The sequence below is a fragment of the Symsagittifera roscoffensis genome, chromosome 7 (assembly GCF_963678635.1).
Source record: "Symsagittifera roscoffensis chromosome 7, txSymRosc1.1, whole genome shotgun sequence".
NCBI classification, from domain to species: Eukaryota; Metazoa; Xenacoelomorpha; order Acoela; family Convolutidae; genus Symsagittifera; species Symsagittifera roscoffensis.
In genome coordinates this window covers 10,058,198-10,083,332 of record NC_087068.1, presented here as the reverse complement: position 1 = coordinate 10,083,332, position 25,135 = coordinate 10,058,198, and the positions used below count along the sequence as shown (strand labels likewise).

The 25,135-nt window shown below is 33.8% G+C and overlaps 1 protein-coding gene across 2 annotated transcripts in view; it reads left to right on the top strand.

Annotated features, from left to right (window-relative positions):
• LOC134851768 (uncharacterized) overlaps positions 1-15,705 on the top strand; it is a 51,899-nt gene extending 36,194 nt beyond the window's left edge. For both annotated transcript variants that reach the window (XM_063867997.1, XM_063867996.1), the window contains exons 4-5: positions 9,864-10,070; positions 15,269-15,705. In XM_063867997.1, coding sequence (XP_063724067.1) covers positions 9,864-10,070; positions 15,269-15,585 — 524 coding nt within the window. In that variant the 3' untranslated portion in view covers positions 15,586-15,705. The remainder of the gene's footprint in view (positions 1-9,863; positions 10,071-15,268) is intronic.
• The last annotated feature ends 9,430 nt before the right edge of the window (positions 15,706-25,135 follow it).

Sequence of the window (25,135 nt, the reverse complement as noted above, 5' to 3'; positions counted from 1 at the left end):
CAAAACCAATTGAAATTTGATCTTTCTTTCACTGAGAACGTTGCTGCAACTACTTCGTTCCAGAAAATGAACAAAATAAATCTTTTACCATTTCGAATAAATTTGTAGGTTTTATATGTCTATATGAGCAACGCACAGCACATATAATATAACAAGACTGCTCGCATCAGGGCGAAGTCCTGAATGTTCCGACTGCGTTTTAAGGTTTATGGAGCAGCAGTAATAACATTAAAATTAAATGAAATGAAACAAAATGAAAATTCTTTTTTCCAAAATTTGAAATTTTTTGAGAAAATCATCCCCCCACACGCCATATAAAGTACAAAAAGAGAAATTTCGTTCCTTGTAACAAATAAATTATGGCAAATAAGCTTCGTTCAACCAATTTGGAACGATTTATAAGACGGATTAAATCTCCGCTTACGCGTTAATAGCGCGAATTATATCGCGCGTTAATTGTCGCAAATTGGTCAAAATGGCCAAAATGGCAATCTTTAAACCCTCATAACTTTACGAAAAATGATCACAGGTGAAATATTTTTTCAAATTTAAGTTCAGGACAACAATGGTTTTCGAATGATATAAAACAAATCCGTCAAAAATGGCTAGTTAAAAAGTCGAAATTTGTCTGAAGAAAAAAAAACCCACCCCGAGCACAAATATTCCGTTACTTTCGTATCGAAAGTCAGAACAACAAGACTGCTCGTATCAGGACGAAGCCCTTGAATGTTCCGACTGCCTTTTAATGTTTATGGAGCAGTAATAACCTATAAAAAAATTAAAGGTAACAAGACTGCTCGTATCAGGGCGAAACCCTGAATGTTCTGACTGCCTTTTAAGGTTTATGGAGCAGTAATAACCACAAAAAATATAATGTAATAAAAAGAAGAAAAAAAATTCTCGAGCTTGAAAATTTTATTGAAACTCATCCCCCCACTGCCATATTAAATACCAACGGATAAATTTCGCTCCTTGTAACAAATCAATTGTGGCAAATAAGCTTCTTTCAGCCAATTTGAAACGGTTTCTAAGACGGATTAAATCTCCGCTTACGCTTTAATAGCACAAAACATATCGCGAGTTAATTGTCCCAAATTGGCCAAAAAAGCGGTCTTTAAACCCCCATTACTTTTACAAAAATTGATCACAGATGAAATATCGTCTCTTTTTCCTTTTCCCCCCCACCTGCAAAACTTTACTAGTGAAGTTTTGTCCACTTTATCCGAATGTTACGAAAATTGGCATGCGAACTAATTAGTCCATGACAAACATTTTTAGTCCTAATAATTAACCTTGTAAAACCCCTCGTTACACCATAAAATTGACGCTTATCTGAGGTGGGGGGGAAGAGGAAAAAGAGCCGAAATATCTTTTCAAATTTAAGCTCAAGACAACAATAAATTTCGAATGATATTTAAAAAAATTTTGTCAAAAAATGCTAGTTAAAAAGTCGAAATTTGTCTGAAGAAAAAAACCCAACCCGAGCACAAATATTTCGTTACCTTCGTATCGAAAGTCGGAACAATTACAAACGCCTCATTATCTTAATATAGAAGCGTGGTTATAAAATAAACTCACTTAAACTTTCATGCCCATAAATAAACAAGACTGCTCGTATCAGGGCGAAGCCCTGAATGTTCCGACTGCTTTTTAGGGTTAATGGAGCAGCAGTAATAACATAAAAAAATTAAATGAAATAAAATAAAATGAACATTTTTTTTCTAAAATTTGAAATTTTTAATGAAAATCATCCCCCCACACGCCATATATAGTACAAAAAGAGAAATTTCGTTCCTTGTAACAAATAAATTATGGCAAATAAGCTTCGTTCAACCAATTTGGAACGATTTATATGACGGATTAAATCTCCGCTTACGCGTTAATAAATAGCGAATTATATCGCTCGTTAATTGTCCCAAATTGGCCAAAATGGCAACCTTTAAACCCCCATAACTTTACGAAAAATGATCACAAGTGAAATATTTTTTCAAATTTAGGTTCAAGACAACAATACCTTTTGAATGATAAAAAAATTCCGTCAAAAATGGCTAGTTAAAAAGTCGAAATTTGTCTGAAGAAAAAAAACCCACCCCGAGCACAAATATTCCGTTACTTTCGTATCGAAAGTCGGAACAACAAGACTGTTGGTAACAGGGCGAAGCCCTGATTGTTCCGAATGCCTCTTAAGGTTTATCGAGCAGTTGTAACATAAAAAAATAAATATAATGAAATAAAATGATTAAAAATTTTCTAAAATTTGAAAATTTTTAATGAAATTATCCCCCCACACGCCATATAAAATTCAATAGAATAGATTTCGCTCATTGTAACAAATCAATTATGGCGAAAATAAGCTTTTTTCAACCAATTTGGAACGATTTCAAGACAGATTAAATCTTCGCTTACGCGTTAATAGCGCGAAACATATCGAGCGTTTATTGTCCCGAATTGGCCAAAATGGCAATCTTTAAACCCCCATCACTTTACGAAAAATGATCACAGGTGAAATATCTTTTCAAGTTTAAGCTCAAGACAACAATACCTTTTGAATGATTTTTAAAAATTTTGTCAAAAATGGCTAGTTAAAAAGTCGGAACAACAACACTGCTCCTTTCACCGCAGAGCCTTGCTCCTTTTAACAAATCAATTAAGGCAAATAAGCTCTTTCAATCAATTTGGAACGATTTCCAAAACGGATAAAATCTCCGCTCACGCGTTAATAGCACGAAACATATCGCGAGTTAATTGTCCCAAATTGGCCAAAATAGCGGTCATTAAACCCCCTTAACTTTTACAAAAATTGATCACAGATGAAATATCTTTTCAAATTTAAGCTCAGTATAGCACTACCTTTCGAATGAAATAAGTCGAAACAACCAGATTCGTCGTATCAAGGCAAAACTTTAAACGTTCCGATGCTTTTCAAGGTCTAAGGATCAGTAATAGCATGGAAAATTTAAATATAATTAAAAAAATTAAATTTTTTTTTCTAAAAAGTTTGAGGTTTTTTGTGAAAACATCCACCCACGCGCCATATTAAGTACAAATTTATAGCTTTTGCTCTTTTTAACAAACTAATTATGGCATCTAATCTTCCTTGAAACAATTTGGAACAATTCTAAGACGGATTAAATCTCGCTTACGCGTCAATAGCGCGAAACATATCCGGCGTTAAATGTCCCAAATGGGCCAAAATGACAAAATGGCAATCTTTAAACCCTCATAACTTTACGAAAAATGATCACAGGTGAAATATCTTTTCAAATTTAAGCTCAGGACAACAATACCTTTCGAATGATATAAAAAAACTCCGTCAAAAAATGGCTAGGTAAAAAGTCGAAATTTGCCTGAGGAAAAAAACCCAACCCGAGCACAAATATTTCGTTACTTTCCTATCGAAAGTCGGAACAATTAACAGCATCGTCTTCAGCATTTGATATGCAACCAATTGCAAAACATTAAAATTAACGACGCAAAAAACAACGCCTTATTCAACTGAATAAAAAATTTTTATTGATCCAATTCGTTGATTTTTAATAATTATATGAATTCATTGCTATATTTAAGAGGAATTGAAAAATTACATATTGAGCCCATTTTCTGAAATATGGTTAATTTTATCAAAAATTCACAATCATCATTTGTTCCAGAAATTAAAAGAGCTTTACGGCCATCTGTAGCTTAATTTGAAGTTCTAAAGTTGAGATTTTCTAAACAAAAAAACAAGAGATTTTCTTTCTGTTTAATTGCGTTCGTTGATTCTTTTCCAACTGTCTGTTGGCTATGTTTTTCGTTTCGCAGATTAGTTTTAGCCCGCAATTTCCGAATCGTACCCAATGACAAAATTGAGAATGTTCTCAATTTAGGGAGATATAATCCTGAAACATTGTTAAGTAAAATCCAAAACAAAAAAACTAACTAATTAAATTACCATACCAACACAAATAAATGACAACAGGAACAGGTTTATTAGTAAATAATATCATAGTTCTTTGCATGTCTCAATTTCAAGTATTTTAGTAACTTGAAATTAGAACCGAAAAAAATAAATTGTTTCACAGTTTGCAATACTTTACGTTAATGCTTAAACCCCCATAACTCTCCGAAAATTTATCACAAGAAAAATATCTTTTTGATTTTGGACTCATTATAACAACACCTTTAAAAAGAAAACTCCGTCAAAAAAATTTTTTTTTTTGCTTGGATTTGCATTTTATTTTTGGTAAACAATGTTCAACTTCTTTGAGAGTATCTTTTCCTGCTCTTTGCAACTGCGCTTAAGGAATCTTGATAGATGGAAAAGAGAATTGAATCAATTTTTTTCTCAAAATAACTACAGAGTTACTACAGGGCATATTTTTGGGCTGTATGAAAAAGTACAATAAATCTTCAAAAAATGAAAAGACAGAAACCGACCGATATGAAACCTCTCTTTATCAGCGGTTTAAAAAAAATGCATTATCATTGGTTGAAAATTGGCCTTGTTCATTTTGCGAAAAACTAAATCACTTTGGGGGTAAAATTGTTCAAAATGTCCGAAATTTTTCTAATGAAGGCGAATCTGCGCCGTAGGTAAAAATGGTCACAGGTAAAAAGTTTTTTCAAATTTAAGCTCGGGGCAACAATACCTTTTGAATGATATAAAAGAATTTCGTCAAAATGGCCAGTTGAAAAACCGCAATTTGTCTGAATTAAAAAAACCCAACCCGAGAACAAATTTTCCGTTACTTTCGTTACAAAAGTTGAACAATAAGAATCGATTCTGTTAAACTTTAACAAGCAATTTTATGTGAAAAACAGATACTATCGTTTTATATTCAATTACTTCGAATAGGTCACTCAATAACTTCACTAGATATAATTTTTGGGTGATGCTTACATTTTGCAAAATTACTTTTATGAGTTGCTCAAAGTTGCACAATTTTCTTTGCACTAAGATGCGACAAACTTTTTCCTGCCAAAAAATTATTTTTGATCCCGCAAAGCTGCGGCTTATCTCTTTCAAGTCATGCAATGTCGCGCAGATTTTTTTTGATTGCGCGGAGTTCCAACGAATATATTTTGGGCCGCGACCAAGCTCGTTACATACTTTGAGTAGTAATGGTCGCAATATAACTCGTTTTTCTGCCTAAATTGTATTTCGACCTATTTCGGAAACCTTTTTCTACAGATTTTTGGTTTTTCTAAACTGTATTTTGACCTATTTCGGAAACTTTTTGCAGATTTTTGGTTTCTCTTATTGCAGAGCATTTTTAATAATCATAGTGCTGACCTGATAACATTTTCTCAGTTAACTATGGTGCTCAACGCTTCAGCTCAGGGGCGGATTTAGGGGGGGGGGGGCGGGGGGCGTACGCCCCCCCCCCCCCTCAGGGATTCGACCCCCTGCCGACCCAAAGGGTCCCCCCTTTGGTACTTTTTAAGAAATCCATTTTTGGCCGACAGACCCTAAAATTTTTCTAATATGGGCGCCAATATATACTAACTTTGAGGGGGAGCGCGCGCCCAAAAGAATGCAATTTTTTTGTCAAAATTTTTCAAAAAGAGCCCAAAAATGGCTTTTTTTACCTGTTTTTTTTTTCAAAAATTTGCCTGCGGCGCAGAAATTTTGGCCAAAACAGCGTTTTTATACTGCTTTAGGAGAGCTCTGAAAATCAATTTGTTCGACCTAAAAAAAAGGACGTCAAAATTTTCGAAAATTTTTTGAAAATCCGCCCGCCTCGAGAAAATCCGAGATCCGCCCCTGCTTCAGCTCGCATTCTTTGATTAGCTTTTAAAATCATTTCAAGTTGATATGACCCAGAATACTTGATTGTAATAATTCTGATTTTCAAGATGATTTTATCATTTCGAGCTTAGTAGTTATCGTGGGGACAAAAATAGTAAGAAAAAGCTCTTATATTTGTAGCTTTTTAATTTCTCTCAGAGCTTTCAGATCTTCTTTCCCCTCTAGCTACTTGAAGAAGGAATGCTCTCGAATAAAGCAAAAGGCGCACTTAGTCCTGATTAAAAAGATAGGCATGTAAACGGTTCACCGCACTGAAAAGACATGTTCATTTTGCTCCAGTTCAACAAAGTTGATGACACAAAATCACCTCTAATACGCGTCACGTAATCACTTACACTGTTTATAAACTGAACTAGCAAAAAATTCCCTAAGTACAATTAACATACTCTCTGCCCCCTCCCCCGCCGTTTGGGGGGGATGGGAGGATGGTTAATATGATTCTATGTTGTAAGTTTCAGCCAATAAAAAAGCTCTCGTTTTACAAGCAGCGCTGAGCATATTTTAACCGATTTAAATGCTGGAGTAGAAGATCTTAACTTGTTCTATCTGGAGGGTGATGATATCTTTTTCTTCAAAATTTGATAAAGCTTTAAAAACCAATGGGGGTTACACAGCTTGTCAAAATGGGGTTAAAATTTATGATATATCTCTAAATTTGTCTAGAGTGTGAGTTTCCAATTGCTTTTTGTCTTCGAAAACTGTTGTCATTCGAAACCATTCAACATTTTTACAAATTGATTTTAGAAAGAAACAAGTTTCGTTTTGTTTTGTTTTTTTTTAAATGTATATTTCCAATGGATAAAGCAAGTGTTAGTCATGGAGGTTTGTAACGCAATTTTATCATAAGAATTGCATTAAAACTCTCCATAACTAACACTTGCTTTATCCACTGGAAGTATCCATAAAATACAAAACCAAAAATGTTTTCCAACTTTTGAAGAAAGTGTGGAATATTTATACTTGGTGTGGTTTTTTATTCAGTCAGTTTTTATTCAGTCAGAACAAAAAAGTAGAGATTCGGCATATTCGAAATTCTTTTTAAGACAAGCAAATTTAAAAGTATTTTGTAGAAAATGGTTAGAAAACCGAAAAAAGAGTTCAAAAAATTTTTGATAACTTTTTCCTTTTTTTCTGCATTTTTCGAATTTTTGAAGTTTTTGGTTCTCAAAAAAACTGAAAAAAAAATAGCGTTACTCGAGTAAAACTAAATTTCCACGTTTTAAAATAAGCTATTGTAAGCTTTTAAGCCATTTTATTAAAGTATTGTGAGCCTGCTCGCTCGCTTTGTTCACTCAAAATAAGACGAAAAGCCCAAAAACTGAAAACCCGGTTTTCTTGAAACTGAGAAAAAATTTTGATGTACTTAAATATCGTTTGAATTGCGACTGTAAGGGCTTTAATTTGATATAACCTTTATTCTCTTTGATAGCTGATTTTTTGTGAAAAAAAAGAGAAAAAAAACTTAAAAAACACCCTAATACAAAATTCTTCCCCGTTTTTCAAATAGTCAAATTAACAAAGCATTAAAAAACTGGGGTTTTAGAGCTAATCACTGGCATTTCAGCCCTAATCAGGATCAAAGAACATTACCAGAGAACGAATCGGCTATTTTGTTCTTTGAAATCTCCTTGCTTTAGCGTTGCTCTAATTGTTGTCGGTTTTTGAAAGCTATACATCAAACTGTATGTAAAACACTTAAGTCGTTTTAGTAAACTTATACTACGTTCGTGTTTCTTTGATTACTTTTTTGTTTCTCACTGATGAGCAGCCCCTTCCTTGACTTTGCTCAGTACTTCCTATAGAGCCATCAGATCCTAAGAAAAACAATTTTTGAAAGATCAGATATAGATTCTAGAAGCATTTATTGCAGTGCATCGATTGTTTTGCCGATTACAAAAACATAACTGTTCTGATGTTTTGATTAGTTTTTGTTCCAACTATTAAAAATGTCTCTTAGTTTTTTTTACGCAAGGTACCACAATTGACTAAGGAGTGGGTCAAGTGTATATCATTTTGAACCACTTTCGAATGCACTTTCAAAATGTTTAAAAAAAGTTTGAACAGTTTCCAAAATTTTGAGTAGGTTTTATTAAATAAAAAGTTATAGTTGATTGGTGAAAAACTCACTCAATTTTTTCTTCAAAAAAATCTCGACTTGAGCCTCAAAACGACCTAAGAAAGCACCGCTGTCGGCATAAGAGTGGGAAATTAAATCAACATGCATTCCCCAATTGATTCTTTGCTTATATTAGTATTCAATTTCAGATTAGTAGTCGACTCCGAAGACTACGCTTGTATTGATATTCGATATTGTGGAGTGGTAGTTGTATGTCGACTTGGAGAGTAAAGTTGTACACCAACAAGAGTTTTTGGTCGATGTAAAATGAGGAAATAAATGTTCTGGCTACAGTAATAAATGTTTAAAGATTAAAGAATTTGAAAAATTCATCACTTTCTTAAATCCATTGTCGTTCTGAAATAGTTTTGTTTTGTTTTCCTAAGCATGGCAGGGGGTTTTAGCTATGTTTCAAACGCAAAAAAAGAATACCTGAACCAGAAATAATAGTTAAATTAATCTTGAGCCACACCGAGTTCAACTTTGTCATAAATAAAACGGAACAAAATAGTTTAAAAAAACAAAGGTAACGACAGATGATAATAAGTTATCCTGAAAGTGTCTCAATTTTTTTTGATTAAGATCTAATGTATGCAAACATTTTTCTACGTTGATTTATCTATAATGCGATTATAGATGCGATTATAGAAATTCTACAAAAAAATTCTATGGATACGAGGAAAAATAAAAATAGAATGATGGCAAACAAAAGCCATTTTGCACGAGGAATCTGGATCCTATTGTAAGATAATTCTGCATTAAGACCGCTCTTTTTTATCTTTTTTTTGTTCTTGTGTTTCCTCTGATCGTGCAGATAAAACTTTAACAGACTTAAGGACTTACCCATTGATTCCAGTTATCCACACACGCCAAATTGGGTGCCTATCTAGCGCACAGTTCGGCTTTTTAATGTAATTAGTTAGTTCAAAAAAAATCAATACCGGTCAGAGAGCGAATCAAGTTGGCCTAGTACTGCAAACGAGATTGGTCGTATCAGGGTGATGTCGTGGATTGGATAGTTCGGCTGTGCTTTGATTTAAGAAATCAATTGAGTTTTCAAAAAAATATATTGTTTTTTATTTGTTTTTCCATAAAAAATGACCCCCTCACATGCTATTTAAAGTACAAAGTGATATATTTTGCATGCAGCAAAGTTTCTACTAGCTCAAATAGCACTTCTCAATTTCAATTGGAGCGATTTCTAGGACGAAATGAATCTCCGCTTACGCGTTAAAAGCACGAAATATATCGCGCTATAGTTGTCCCAAATCGGCCGAACTAGCAAAAATAGACCGATTTGGTTTTTTGAAATCGCCTTGCATTTTGTTTCCTCCATTTGAGAATATTTTTTATTCCTGCCTTTAAAAAATAGGGAAAAACGTTGTATTCGGGTGTGTTCTGTTCTTGTTTGATTTCAGCCTTGTTCAATAGATCCGGTCAGTTTTGTTATTTAAAAAGGATTCTAAGCTTTTTAAAGAAAATTCGGAACGTTTAGGTCTCATTCTTGATACAATCAGTCTGATTTAGTGTATGAATGATTTGTTCAAGCAAACTTGCCTTAAAAATAAGCAAGGTTAGTAGTATAGATATGTAAACAGATTGGGTGGATGTTTTCTCAGGCTGACATCATGATCTGATTGTAGTTTTTGATCACTTCATCTAGTAACTATCAAAAATTTTGCTTTATTGTTTGACCATTTTTTCTGCCTGAGGTTGTTTTCGAAATCAAATTTTGCCAAAGAAATTTCATTTTTTGATTTACCTATCTTTTATTTTACCAAGTTTTTGCTTTTTTTTACCATCGACCAATTTTCTGTCTCAGTTTCTTTTCAAAATCAATTTTAGCCTATTTATATTTTTTTATGAATCTATCTTTTAACTTCAAAAGTCTTGCTTCATTTGACCATTTTTTCTGTCCTTTTTCGATATCAATTTTACCGTGATTAAATGTGTTTTTAGCTCGAGTGTCTGGTTCAATTCTCAAATGTGGGATAGTTGAGAGCGAAGTGAGAACAACTTCAACTGGATGCAGCAGCATCATCGACAGCACAAGACGAAGTGGAGTCAAAAGAGGTCAACGAGGTCATGGTCATGTGACCTCTAGCTCCATGAACAACATCTCCAGTCGAATGAACAACAACGCCAGTGCGACAACTACTCAGAGAGGTTGAAGTTCTTTGTGATCTTGGATTATTTGGACTATCATTATGCGCAGGGGTGGAACTAGGATTTTCTTGAGATGGGGGGGGGTGATTTTCGAAAACTTTGTCGACTTTTTTTTCGGGGCGATCAAATTGATTTTATGAGCACTCCCAGAACACTATAAAAACCCAATTGTTACCCAAATTTTTGCGCCGCAGTCGAATTAAAAAAAAACAGGTTTAAAATTTTGTTTTTTTTCTGCGCGCGCTCCCCTTCAAAATTAGTCTACGTTGGCACCAAAGGCGGGCGCCCCGTAGAAAAATTTTAGACTTGGTCGGTCTAGAATGGATGTCATAAAATAATATCAAAGAAGGAACCTTAGGTTGGTTGAAAAGGAAGCCTTGTCTCAACGATTCCCGATTACGTACTCTGACTAAGTATTTCACGAATTTAAAAAAAAAAAATTTTAATGTTGAGATGTGTGAGTATGTTAACCATTGCACAAATTTTCACGCAACTGACCAGAGCAAATATCAGATTTACAAACGAATCAAACTGCGATTTTCAATTAAGCAGGTTTCAATTTTTAGCATGACGGATTGTTACGCAAAATAAATGAAACTAGCTGTTTTTTTTGATTGCGTACCGAAGGTCAAAGCGGCGGCTTAAGACTTGCTTCAAGTATTGGAAACGATACAATGATAGCGCGGTGTCAGGGCTATTTGCCCAAGTCAATTGACCATATGCCAACTTGTCCTATACTAACTTGCCCCACATGACATTTGTTCCTATGCCGTTTTGTCCCATACTTAACACTTTGACTTGATTCTTTGATATTCAAATTGAGAACCAGCAAGTGCTAATGTAGACTGGACTCGTTTTGAGATAACAAAAGACTAATCAAAAACAAATGCGCAATTGCGCGACAGTAAATGCTATAATGATCTGAATTTAAATTCAAATACTTCTTCAGAAGTTTCCCAAAATCCATATAAGTTATGACTCCTGTTAAAAAAATTTTATTAAAAGTTTTTGAAATACTTATTCAGAGTTGCCTAAAAATGAGATTGTTTCCGAAGCCAGTGATTCAATTGTAACTTAATACCAAAAAAATTGATATTTAATCATCAACGAGTTGCATCGAGAAGAATTGTTGTCGAAACCAAACTTTTCCTCCTTCCAAAAAGAATTGTAGAGAAATTGCGTCTTCAGCGCTTCTCTCAAATCTGATCTGATTTTACATTTTATTATAATGAACAACTTGGTTGCATCAATTTCCACCAAGTATCTTTGATCTTTATTCCAGGTAGTAGACTCTGACAACAATATATACGCATATATAAACGCATGTATTAGTTAAGGAAATCTGCTGATTTTTCGAGTGAGTTTTCGAACTCTAGGAAACGTTTGAGTGTCGCTAAAACATGACAAATTGATTGAAACGTACAGCAAGAAGATCTTTCCGATTGTTCTAGTTAGGTTGCCAAGCTAAGGTAAAACAGAGGTTTCAAGCCCAATCACTAGATATTGATAGAAGTTATTTCAAAAACTTTCCAAAACAAAAAGTAAGCACGTTTTTTGTTTGAATTTTCTGATTATCTTACTGAAAATTCATTGCGTTTTTTTTTTGAGTTTTTTCGCGCTGTTAACTTTTTTTGTTTATTATTACTTTTATTACGTTTGCATTTATTACGTTTGCATTTAACAAGCGTTATCGAAACTGAATATTGACCATGTAAAAAAAAATTAAAATCACTGAATTATTTCGTCAGTCTCTTTCATCAGCTCTATAAAATCCAATTAACATCTTTTGTTCAGTTCTATCACTTTGTACTTAATATGGCGTGAGGGGGGATGATTTTAACAAAAAATCTCAAATACACATGTACAAACAAAATGTTTTTTTTTATTACAACTAATTGTTTGAATTTATTACTGTTCCATAGACCTTAAAAATTGTTCCATGGACCATAGATACCAGCAGTCTTGCTTAAGTTTTAAATTATTTAACACTTAAAAGTTTCAAAGTCCTAGTTTTGGTTCAAGGGGTGCGTGTTCAAGTATTATCGGTGTTTTTTTTTGCTATTTATGAAATTTTTCATCTGATTCAGTGGCAAGCTTGTCAAATATGTTGACAAATTGAAAATAACCGAGAAATTCAGCATCAAAATTTACAACTGCGTGAATCCAATCATATTAAATTTTTTCCAATCATATTAAATTTTTTCCAATAATGTTACCTTCCTGCAGTTTGGTGCTAAATTAGTAAAACAAATCAGTTAAGTCTAGACACAAGCGTGATAATCATTAGTGATAACGAGACAGAGTGATTGAAAGATGCTAATAGAGTTTCGCTTTTCCCATCAAGCTCAGTGAAGTAAGCAGATTAAAAACCCATTATATTAATTAACTCAGTTTTTCTACTTCAAAATTTCTTGCCTTCATTGTTCAAACTCAAAATTTTTTTTGTTAACTGAAAAAAAAAAATGAATTGAAAAGCATTGACATGGAGCAGAAATGGCGAAGAACTTTTGTGTTTCGAGCCAGAAAAAAAAGTTTTATTCAAATATTTGAAAGTAATAATTTGAAAAAATTGAAAGAAAAGTCTCGGATACCCAAGTCGTTCTAACTAATCTCTTAAATTACTTCAAATATTTTTTTCTATCACTCTATTTGTTAATCAGATGCATTTTGCGCAGAGGTTGGCTTCAGAGGTTGGCTTCACAAAACCCCCGATACTTTGACAAAAATCATCAACCGTGCAAAGCATAAAATTTGAAACTAGAAAAATTGTGACTTTTGTAACTTTCGTGCTCGATATTTTTACGTCAGGCCCATTCTGATTATTCAACTAAAACTAATTTTATCCGACTTTTAATACAATCTAAGAACCCTGAGCTCAAAGGTAAATTAATATTCACTTAAAGGAGATTTTTTTTTATTTCATGGGTGTTTGAAAAATAACATTCGCGAATAACTAGTTTTTTAAATAACATACATTATTTTTTTGAAAACCCAATCGGGATTCAAAGTTTCAAGAAAATGGGAAACTTTTTTCACTCATTCCGTTTAAAAACGTATTCTTAAGGTTTCAATTTTTTTGATAAGTTTACTATATTTTAAACAAAAAAAACGATTTCAGACCTATTAATGGTCTGTGAGAGCAAGGTTTGAGACCTTGATACTAGCAGCAGGGGTGGATCCAGGATCCAGGAGGAGGAGGCGGATTTCAGAAATATTGACGAATTTTTTCTAGGTCGTCCAATTTGATTGTCCAAGCTCTCTCAAACCACTAAAATTACCCTTTTTTGGTCAAATTTTGTGCGCCGCAGGCGAAGTTCTCAAAAAAGGCCAAAAAAGCTTTTTAATGCATTTTTTGGAAAAGATCGCGCGTTCCCTCTCTCAAAATTATTATATATTGGCGCCTTCAGACAATTTTTATGATCCGTCAGCAAAAATTGATATCTCAAAATAGTACAAAGGGTCGACCCTTTGGGTCGGCATGAGGTCGCAACCCTTAGGGGGAGGGCGTACGACCACCCCCCCTAAATCCGCCCCTGACTAGCAGTCCTGTTATCATAAATTTCTTTTGATGAAATTAGTGCTAATAATAACCAAAAAAAATAAAACATTTATATATAGTAACAAGGATAGCCGGTTGCTGTGCAAGTTGCACAGAATGTTCCGACCACATTCGTAAAAAAATTACAAAAGAAAAACTTTTTTTGTCTTCATATTAGCGTCGTTTTTTCTGCATGGTGAGTTTATAGATTTACACAAAGCGTAGAAAGTTATTAAACTATGCGTTAAATACTACATTCTCTTCAAAATATAAATCATCTAACAATTGAAAAAAAAATCCAAAAAAGTTTCTAAGATTTTCTTAATGTTTTGCACTCAACTTTCAAATTTTTATGAAAAGTTTTATGGCGCAGAAAGCGTTTGATGAAGCTTCTGGGACAAGTTTGCTCAAGTAATATTAAGTTTTTTCGGCCGAAATGGCCACTATTTGTATATAACGAACTTAACTCGGTCGCTTTACTTGCTCGAAATTGGACTTAGACTCAAAAATGTAACCCGGTGTTTCCCAACACTGGGAAAAAAGTTTTGGAAGTTTTTGAACGACCTTCGAATAACGTTCAAAATGGCTTTAAAATGATACATAACTCAGCCATTCGCTAAAATTTGTTCTAGGAGGGAGGAGCGGATTTTCAAAAAATTTTCGCAAATTTTGTTGATTTTTTTTTTGGTTGACCAAATTGATTTTCCGAGCTCTCCCAGAACTTTATACAGGCCGTATTTTGACCAAAAACGTTGCACCGCAGGCAACTTCTTGAAAAAAAAAAACAGGTCAAAAAGCCGTTTTCGGAAAATTTTGACTAAAAAGTTGCGTTTATTTCGGAGTGCGCTCCCCTTTAAAATTACTATACAATGGTGCCAAAGACACCTTTAGAAAAACGCAAGGGTTGGTCAGGGTAAAATGGATAGCAAAAAATAATATCAAAAGGGGACCCTTTAGTTGGTGAAGGGGTCGAATCCCTGAGAAGTAAGAGCGTTTCCCCCGCACCCCTCCTCCTAAATCCTGACGTGCCCCCTTTGGTATACCCTTAAGACCTCCAATTTCGGCTGATTGATCCAAAGTTTTTTCTAAAGGCGCCTTAGGCACCAATATCTACAATTTTTGAAGGGGAAGCAGGCGACAAAAACCGCGATTGATCTAAAAAGTGCCTAAAAACACTTTTTTTTCGCGGTGCAAAATTTTTGGCCAAAAGAGTGTCTTCTTAGTGTTTTGGGAGAGCTCGGAAAACCAATTATGTTAAACTATGAAACCGGTCAAAATTTGCAAAAAAAAATAATCATAACCCCCACCCCCTCGAGAAAATCCTAGATCCGCCCTGAATACATACCTCTAGAAAATCAATATTTGTATGATTTGAAAAATCAAAATAGGAAATTGTTTGTGCTCATTAACTGGGAATATTATTGTTCTGAATGAAAAATTCACTCATAGTCTATATATTCCTAACTTTTTTCGAAAGTGGGAACAATAATTGATATTGATGCTTTTTTCTCAAATACTCTCATGGGTCGGACATACTCCTTTTCATCAGCAGTACTTACGGACAAGCTGTTTTTTATAGAGTTGAAACTCATTAGGCCAATGCTTGTTATAAACAGGAAGCAGTTAACTAACAGGAAGAGCAATAAACTAAGTTGTTTAGGTTCAAAAACGACTCGTATCTGCATTTACATCTGTGTCGTCTATATCACCCTAACCATGCCAAGCATCACCAGTCAGCTTCTGTTCCACACAATCCCAACTCTATCTAAAAGCCAGACCATGTCAGACATTTTCATCATGACATACATGCTGTCTCTTTTCAACACTGTCTCGAACCCATTAGTGTATGCTATCTTTCAGAAGAAATTCTTCTCCGAGTTGAAACAAATTTGGACGACCTTGAAGCGATTGTTTTGCTGTCAAAGAGGTGTCAATCATTTGGGAAATACTTTGACGACATCGAATGTGAAAGTGTGAATCAAATCGAGCTAAAAGAACAATCGAAAAAATTGCGAAGGCGTGAATGAACAAAGATGTGGAGCTATGAATATTGGGATTGCGGTCTGTATTTAGACAACCGCGTATTCAGACACTGCATTAACCAATCAGAATCGAGACAAGGAAGAAATGAATTTAATCGCGTCCAGACAATTCGGCCACAGACAATTCAGCCACAGACAATTCAGCTAATTTGAAATTCAGCCACAAATGTACAGACAATTCAGCCTGAGACAATTCATCCAGTTTTACAAAACGCTAGATTCGAAAGAAAAAAATCGGAATTGGAGTTATTTCTCGGTTTAAGATAACCGGCTCTAATTTTCGTATTTAATCCTACCCTCTGTTGACAAGCTCGCAAAACGTTGATTCGACTGCCGCGGTCACTATCATTGGCTGAATTGTCTCTGGCAAAATTGTCTGCATACTTTTGGCTGAATTGTCTTTGGCCGAATTGTCTGGACGCGATTAAATTCATTTCTTCCTTTGTCCCGATTCTGATTGGTTAATACAGTGTCTGAATACGCGGTTGTCTAAATACTGCTACGTAACCAAATATTGCAACAGTTTCCGAAAGCACTTGAACAAATAAAAAAATTATACTTTTACCTGATCAAAAAAGAAAGTAATATTGATTACAGAGTAATGAGGCAGTACAACAGTGCCGAAAAAAAAATTAGTTCAACAGTGCCGAAAATGAAAACTTTGTTAAACAGTGCCGAAAAATTGAAAAAAAAAATTTCAACATATTAAGTGCTGCGGCAAACGTTTGGTGGCGTCCCATTTGTACCAACGGTCATTTGTACCAAAATGAAAAATCAGTCCCATTTGTACCAAAATTAGTCAGCTCGATTTCTGAAAAATCGAATTGTGAGAAAACGAATTATTACATTAATTTTCTACTGTTCAAACAGAAGAAAACTAAACAGCAGAATAGTGACCGCCGCAGTCGCGCCAACGTGTTGCGAGCTTGCCGACAGAGGGTAGGACTCTATACGAAAATTAGGGCCGGTTATCGCCGCTAAGCGGCGACGCGCGCGTAGTGCGCCCACCGGCGACCTTAAACCAAGAGCTTAAAGTAGTCGGCTTAATATTCTTAGGCCAATTGAATATTTTTGGTACTTACGCGATTGATTTTTTATTTTGGTACAAATGGGACTGATTTATCATTTTGGTAGTTGTGAATACCCACCAAACGTTTACAATCTCAAGTGCCACTTTTAGATTTTGAGCGAGAAAATTTGCAATTTAGACATTTTGGCGCCAAGATAATTGTTTAATTTGCGGTGAATTTCTTTGTTAATTAGCGTTTTTGTTAATTCCCGCATTTTAGAAAACGTTAGAAAATGCGTTTAATTTATTCTGAAATTTTCCCTCCTTTTCGGCACTGTTGTACTTCGGCACTGTTGAACGCCCCGCAGAGTAATCAAAGGCAAAATTCTTGTTTACCTTTCCCTTAGATAAAGATAGTATGACATAAGTTAATAATTATATGCCGACTTTTACTAACTGATTTTTATGATTGCGAGTGAAGATTAGTAATCATATTCTATGCTGATGCGGGATTGTTACGTAAATCAAGTCTGAAGATAAAATATAAACTAAGAATTCTGACCAAGAACTAAATTAAAATTTATATGTCAACTAATTTTTCGTGTTTCTCTGAATGCATGTTGCGTCAAAAAGGTGCGGCTCAACCATATTTACATAAAATTAACGAATATCTATTTTTAAAAATTGAGTTTTTTTCTGCCAGGAGCGTGTAATTAATAATCTTTTAGCAAATGTCCATTGATAACTTCTGTTGGCGCCGTATGCATATTATTTATTCACTAATTTGTGTAAAGTCAAAATAATTAGAATTTAGATAGATTGTTACTAAATGTCTTATCAAATTTAAAATGTTAAATGTTCTATCAAATTTAGTTTTTAATTGTGATTTTTATTTTATCTTTGTTTATCTGCAACCGCAAAAGGTGAACCCAATGCATCGACAAAAGGTGAATCCTAATTAATTTGATGCGAGCTAATTGATCCCGAGTAATGCATTACTATACGCTACAGATTCAGATTTGCAACTTCATGGTGCATGAGGCGGTGAAGGGGGGGGGGTTGGAACAATTTTTTAAAATCGAAAACATTTTCAAAACTTCTCTTTTTTGACATTTTTGTTTTGAGAAAGAATAACAGGTGCAGAAACTTAAATTCGGTCCAAGCATAAGAGGTATCTCTTCAACTATATTCCCGAGTTGACAAAAAATGCCTATCATACATTTTCATACTATGAAAAAAATGCTTATCAAAATTAAGCATTTTTTACATACCATGAAGGTTTTTAAATTTAATTTTTGCCCCATTCTGGAATTAAATAACATATTTTTGCTATATTTTTTTCCAGTAAAACTGTACAAAAAATGCAGAAACAGTTTTTTACTATGAAATTGTATGATAAGCATTTTGTTCATTACTATGAAATTGTATTATAAGCAATTTCCCCATAAAAAATACATAAAAAAACTGTTTCGAAATTTTGTGTTTCATCCGAAACACACCAACTAGGAATGGTTTGTAAAAACAAAACCCTGAGTGTAACTGGCAGTTACCACGCAGATAATCAGCATTCGGTGATATTAGCAAATTAAGTTAATCTTAAAATTTCCAAAGAGAACTGTGCACCAAAAACGCAACTTTCGTGAATGGCTAAAAAAATTTTACTTTAAAAGTTTCGTTGGTTGAGAAATGAGGCCTATTCTTTTCACAAATTAACGCTTATCGTAGCATATGATGTACTGATGAATGCAACGAGTACGCCATGATATGCGCTTATCTTGTATTTATCAGTAGTCTAATCTTAATTGCGATCTATCCTATAGACCTACATTTCGGTCTGGGTACATACTAACAAAAACTGTGCGGTTTTATGGACTAATTAAAAAGATATAAAAATGAAGTTAATTTAGCGGTAAGTATAAATATAAGTCGGACTAAAAAGTAAACTAGAAGAACTCTACTTGTTTATTTTGGGTTAAGTTTTTACGAATTTAACAGTTCATCGAATTAGATAATGTCTTACGACGAACTGCTGCGAAATCTCGAGCGGATAATACCAGCGGTTGTTTTGATTCTTCTTTTGATTTCTGCTGCTCTTCTGTTGGGTTGATGGGCGTACGTCACTGTTTACCGCTTTCTCTTTTTTGCCCATTGCCGCTAATTTGTTTTTCTTGGAGTATTTTCGAATACTTTCAAAAGCCTCCCTATTTTATTTATGTTTAATTCTTGATGAAAAATTTACTAATAAATTATAAGGAGTTAGAAAAATTTAAAAATAAAAAACAATTCAGAAAATAAAAAGTGAACTGGACTGTTCGCTTGAAAATTTGGCAGTGGAGATTCAGACCGGTTCTCCTTCTTTGCAAACTTACTTATGAGAACCGACAACTGATTTTATCTCAGAAGCCTGCCTTTAATCTACAATTCTTTTTTGATTTAATAGATTTCGATATCTTAGTTTATTTGATTATATATGAATATGAGAAAATCGATATATATGAAAATCAGGCATTTCCCGGTTGACCAAAAATGCTAATCACAAAACTTTCATAAATGGAAAAATGCTAATCATACACTTTTCATACACTTCCATAAAAACAGAAAATTGCATGAAAGGTCTATGATTGAGGGTTTTTCATATATGGAAATTGTTTGATAACATTTTCCCATAAACTAAAGAAATTGATTTTTTAAATTTGGTTTCTCAAAAGTTATAGGATACGTTTTTGACCGAACACAAGTAACTAAAGCCATGACTTACTCAAAATTAGAGTCACCAAAGGTTTGATCGTCTTGCATTTACAATGCATTTGAAACGACCTGAATTGCGTAAGATTTTACTTGAACAAATGATGTACTGAAAGCGTCAAACATTTAAATTTTGTCAAAATTTTCAAAGATGAACATTTTGAACATAAGAAATTTTCAAATTATCAGGCACTGATCGAGGAATAGATAACATGCCATACAAGAGAAGTAGGAGTTTTTAGCCCATTTGAAAAAAGTTACCAAGAAAAACGGGAAAACATCCATCTTTTGTGTATCCAGGACTACGTTACGCGCACAAAAAAAAATTAAATTTTGCATCCAAAAATTTTTCGGAAAAAGTTCATTTGATTACAAAGATCGATTTGCGGTTGAAAAAAAATGTTTTAGCGCAATTTCAAAGTTATTTTTCGCTATAAAAAACGTTAGTCATGCAATTTCTATATATGGAAACTGTATGATTAGCATTTTTTTTAACTAAAAAAAATATTTTTACTTTAGTGCAATACACCTTTAGTGCCACAACAAGAAAAAAATTCTATGAAAATTCGATGAAACCATTTTAGAAAAATGTATAAAGATTGTATGAGAGGATTTTTCCATAGACCTAATTTATGGAATTGTATGATTAGAATTTTTGGTCTACGGAGGTCAACCCGGGTTATTACTTTCTTTTGACTGGACAGTTTGTTTAATATAAACTAGTGATGCCCTTCTATGCATACAAAAGTACCGGCGTTTCTCGCTTCACTGTTCTAGTTTCTAGGGTAACACAAACGAGATTAATCAGAAAAATTATCTTCATATGCACCTGAATTTTTGTTAAAAGTCCTACATTAAACGTTCACTCATTTAGACACTCTTCAAAAATATAGAGCTCGAGAAAAAATAAACCCGGAATAAAAAAATTAGAAAAACCAGCTATAAAAAAAGAGTGAGGATCCCTCAATCAAATTGATTCATAATATTAGATCCATTTTTAGTTTGATTTTATTCCTTTTTGAGCTGTTGGAGTACCTTGAATACGCTGACTTAGTTTATAAACAAAATGGTTCAGCAAAGGAGTAGTAATAATAGACTACTTCGATGAAAACGGTTAAAAATGATTATGCTGATAAAAAATCTTGTTTGCAATTTTTGGATTCGTTTGTGTAAAAAACTCTTCCTGGACTAGTTTTTGGACACAAAAGTTCAAATTGTGCTCTCTGGTAAGTTATAGCGAACTGCCACCGCTCAAAAAAAAATTAATTTAATAGTTAAGCATATGTAAATATGCTTAACTATTAAACGAATCCAGCATTTAATACTTCAAAAAGCATACTTCAAAAGCATTTAATACTTCAAAAAGCGATGAAGGCTTATTGAATGCGTTGAGTATTGAAGGAAATTTCTTCTATATCTTCCATAATGAATGAAGGCTCTATAAAAAAATTAACTTGTACGACGACGGCATAGATCTGCTATATAGCTTTAAGGATGTGCTAAGTTCTTTTTGTTCCTTGATATGTTTGAAGTTGGTGCCTAGTAACAAATCTACGCCATTTTTGCAACAGTTTGAAGAGATCTCACGAGAGGCTTCGCAGTCTTGTACTGTTTTCTAGACAACTTTTAAGTCTTATAAGTAAATCTGATATGACATCTGCAGTCGGAAACACCGAGCACTGTTTAGTTCGACAGCATTAGCGTGTCTTGTTCCGGAGGGGCTTGAGAGTGTAGCAACGCGCTGAATGCAAAAAAAAAACAACTAGAAAAAAGTATAATTAAATTGTTGCTATCTTCAGGTTTTTGTATGTAAGGGGAGGAAAATATTCCCAATACAAACCATCTTCGATTATCAGATAAAAAAATTCCCGACCATGTTTCAAAAATGAAAGACGTCCCCTTTAAACCAATTTGTAGAAGTTTATTCACGGGTTTTATTGTAGGGCCCGCAATGGGCTCCCAGACATTTCCGCCCCAAAAACACAGTCATTTCCGTTCCAGTCATTTCCAGTATCTGGGGGCAGAAATGACTGCGCGAAAATTACTGGTCACGTCCGCACAGACAGCCAGCCGGAACCACGTTTAGAACCCATGAATCTTTGGCGCAGAGGGAGAAACATCCCATTACCCAACCAATTTATCAAATGCAAGCAAGACTCAAATATGGTTTTATCTTCCTTCAATTTTCTCGACAGAACACTATTGGTATCTCTTCTTTAGTCTCTGGAAGTGTTCAATAGACAAAAATCTCATCAACTCAAATCTAAAGTCTAGTTCAGGTCAAAACAAGGATAGCCGTTTACTGTGCAAGTCTGTGCATATCCGACCATAGTCATAGAAAATTTGAAAAGAGTTTTTTCAAATTTGTGTCGTTTTTTTTTCAGCGTAGTGTGATCAAGGATATGAACAAAAAATAGAACTTGGACATATTCGACAGTTATAGTAAAAACGCCAATTAGAACACAGGAATACAAGAAAAACGAAAAAAAAAACGAATACAAGAAAAACGAAAAAAAAATCCTTTAAAAATCCTTCAAAAATAGCGCACAAAAGCGTTCTTTTATGAAACAATTTCACTTGCTCGAAATAAAATGTAACAGTCTATAGAGAGTGCCATTCAGAGATCAATTACGGACGCGATACTGATGTTAGTTGATCAAAGCAAGAGCAAGTGGCAGTGTCAATTGCGGACGCAGTCAGAAAAGTAGTAGAAGGCAATTAAAAAAATAGTGGAAGGCAGTAAACAAAGAATTTTGAATCGAGTTACCAGGTACATTAAACTCAGTGCGACAAAATAAGAGAAGATCAAGATAATCGGTTTGAAATAAAACGCGACAACTAGCAAAAATGGAAGAATCATAGACGAACCATCAGAAACTACATTGCAAAAAAACTCTTGAACTGTCAGATGCTATCGAAACCGCAGTAAAGACAAATGACATGTCTATTGCACACCAGGTATCTGTTGGAAACGAAATGTCAAAATCAGAGTTGTGAATGCGTCGAAAAGAATGGCGAAAGGGGATGTAATGAAGAAAAAACTGAAATTTAAAAAATATACAGAACCCTACGATATTTGGAGCTAAAATATCAGCATGAGTGGTATTCTTGAAGACGACGAAAAGCGATGAAGGCGCATTGAATGCGTTGAGTATTGAAGGAAACTTCTTCTATATCTTCCATAATGAATGAAGGCTCTATAAAAAAATAACTTGTACGACGACGGCATAGATCTGCTATATAGCTTTAAGGATTAAGGATGTGCTAAGTTCTTTTTGCTCCTTGATATGTTTGCGGAAGTTTTGCAAAAAAATTTTTAGAGAAAAAAAAACAGAAAAGCTAAAAAAATATATGCAGAAAGTTTTTGAACTTTTTGAAGTTTTTGGCTCCAAAAATGAAGCTAAAAAACTCCAAAAACTAGTTCTATTTGCTTAAACTTAAGTCTTAAGGCATTAAATTAGCCATAATTCAGCTTCTCTAAGCCTGGTCCACTGCTTTATTCGCTCGAATTAAGACGAAAAATCAAAAACATCAAGCCGGTTTTTCTCGACACAGGGCAAAATTTTTGGAATATTTTAAATAAGGATTGAATCAGAACTGAAAGGGCTTCAAAATGATTCATCACTCAAACCAGTCCAATTATTAGGTGTGGTAAGTCATGTTGCGTGGAAAAAAAAACTAAAACACACCTGAATACAAAACTCCTCCCCATTTTTCAAATGGACGGAACAACAATGCACATATTGTTCAATTTTTTGTTTTGCATCAATTTTCATTTAAAAATAAAATGCTTGAAACCTCCCCTTGATAATTTGGAGGCACTTAATCTAAATCTTGAATCACTACTTGATATTTTATGTTTTGGAACCAGTTCTGGACTAGTAATTTATAAACCAACTATTTTATTGATAAAACTATCCCTATAAAATTTTACTAACTAACCAATCATATTGCATCACTAACACTGACAATTGTTTGTAGTGCTGAAGTTACTTCTAGTTTCAACACAAGAACAATTTTAGTAAATCATACACTACAGTTTATCTCCTTTTGGACAAGCTCCAAGATTAACTCGCAAATACCAGTATGCACTAGATCTATGGAGACTAAGAGATATAAGAGTAAGATTAAGATTGGTATTAGACTAAGAAGTTGCACGAATCTATCAGGTCACAAATAAGATAGCGTGACGAACAGACGGTTTACCTAATCTGAAATTACTCTATGAGTATGTTACCTCTGGCATAAACTCAGTTTAACTGAAACCTGGCAAACTGAAAAATAAAACATAAGTAAAATTTAGCTAGTCAGCGCTCGTATTAGATTCAATTCAAAAAACAGTAAGAATTTGGTGGTAGTGCGATGATTCAAACAAACAAACGCGCCAGATAATAAATCAGCGCGATAAAAAAATTTTGGGAACTTTTTGGTTGATTTTGCAGAGTTTCATTGCATTTTTTCATTGAGCGTAATTTATAACCCAAAAAACCTAACAGACTACAGTTTGTTGCAAAAATTGGTGAAGTTTTGAAATAATCAAAACTCTTCAATCATCATTTCAATAGTGTGGCAATGTTTCATCGATTAAATGCAATAAAAATTTTTCACAAAATTATTTGAATTGTATCTATTCAAGTCGTTTTTCAATTTCCAGCTTTGAACTTAGAACTGAGTCTTGTAGCATCCAACCACTTTGATTTGTTGGTATCATTTTGTTGTCCAATACTTATCGCAAACCAAATGTTTTTTCTTCTGAAATGTTAGCACATCACATGCGCAATACAAAAAGAATTGGCCCAATGAGGAAATTGGTTCATTAAATGTCAGATTTTTATTAATGATATCTCCGTCCGCAAAATAATTTTTATCGAAAACCATAAAATTCAAAAACAAAAATCAAAAAACAAGTTACAATTGACAAAACAAAAAATTGGAACCAACAACTGGCTCTGTATGAAATAGATAAGTATACGCAAAAAATACAGCTTTAAGCCTAGGAAAAAAATTTCAAACAAGCGTCTGTCAAAAACATCAAAGATAAGTAAATTAAGAAACCCTACTGATTCAAAGTAGCTTGCCAATTTCTTAAACTAAAAAATGTCTGCTCAAAAAACAAGATTTAGGTTGAATCGCTGCTCAAAACTCACAAACTTATGGGATAGTTTTGAAACATGTATTGAAAATTCATGGCATACTTCAGAAATGTCAAAAAACATCTGTCAGAAATGTTACAAAACTAGAAAAGTTTCCGCGTTACAGTCAATCATGGAGGGAAATGGTAGCCCTACAGACAGATAAATAACGGCCTATTTTTTTTAAAGCTATAATTGATAGTGATAACTAAAAACTGTTAAACGTTAAAACTAAATTCACAGCAATACTGTACAAGAAATTGTTTAGATTCAACATTGAAGTTATGTTATGTTATCCAAGAAAATGATAGAGGTTGAATTGTTCAATAGGTTGATTGACTTTGATAACAACAATTCATTTGATGACAATCACGTCAGCTTCGTCATCTTTGTTAAATTATCAGCTAAATTTAGGCCTAAGTCTACGTAATTAATCAACCGTTCATTTTTAAGGGGCATAATTTCCGAAGAACTCTATCAGGCGAAAGAACTGCTGCTTCTTAATGTTGGATCGAAAGCTGATGAAAATAGTAACAGGACTACTTCTTCATTAAAAAGTATGCAATAAAATTTTTGAAAGGGCAAAGGTTTACTTTTTG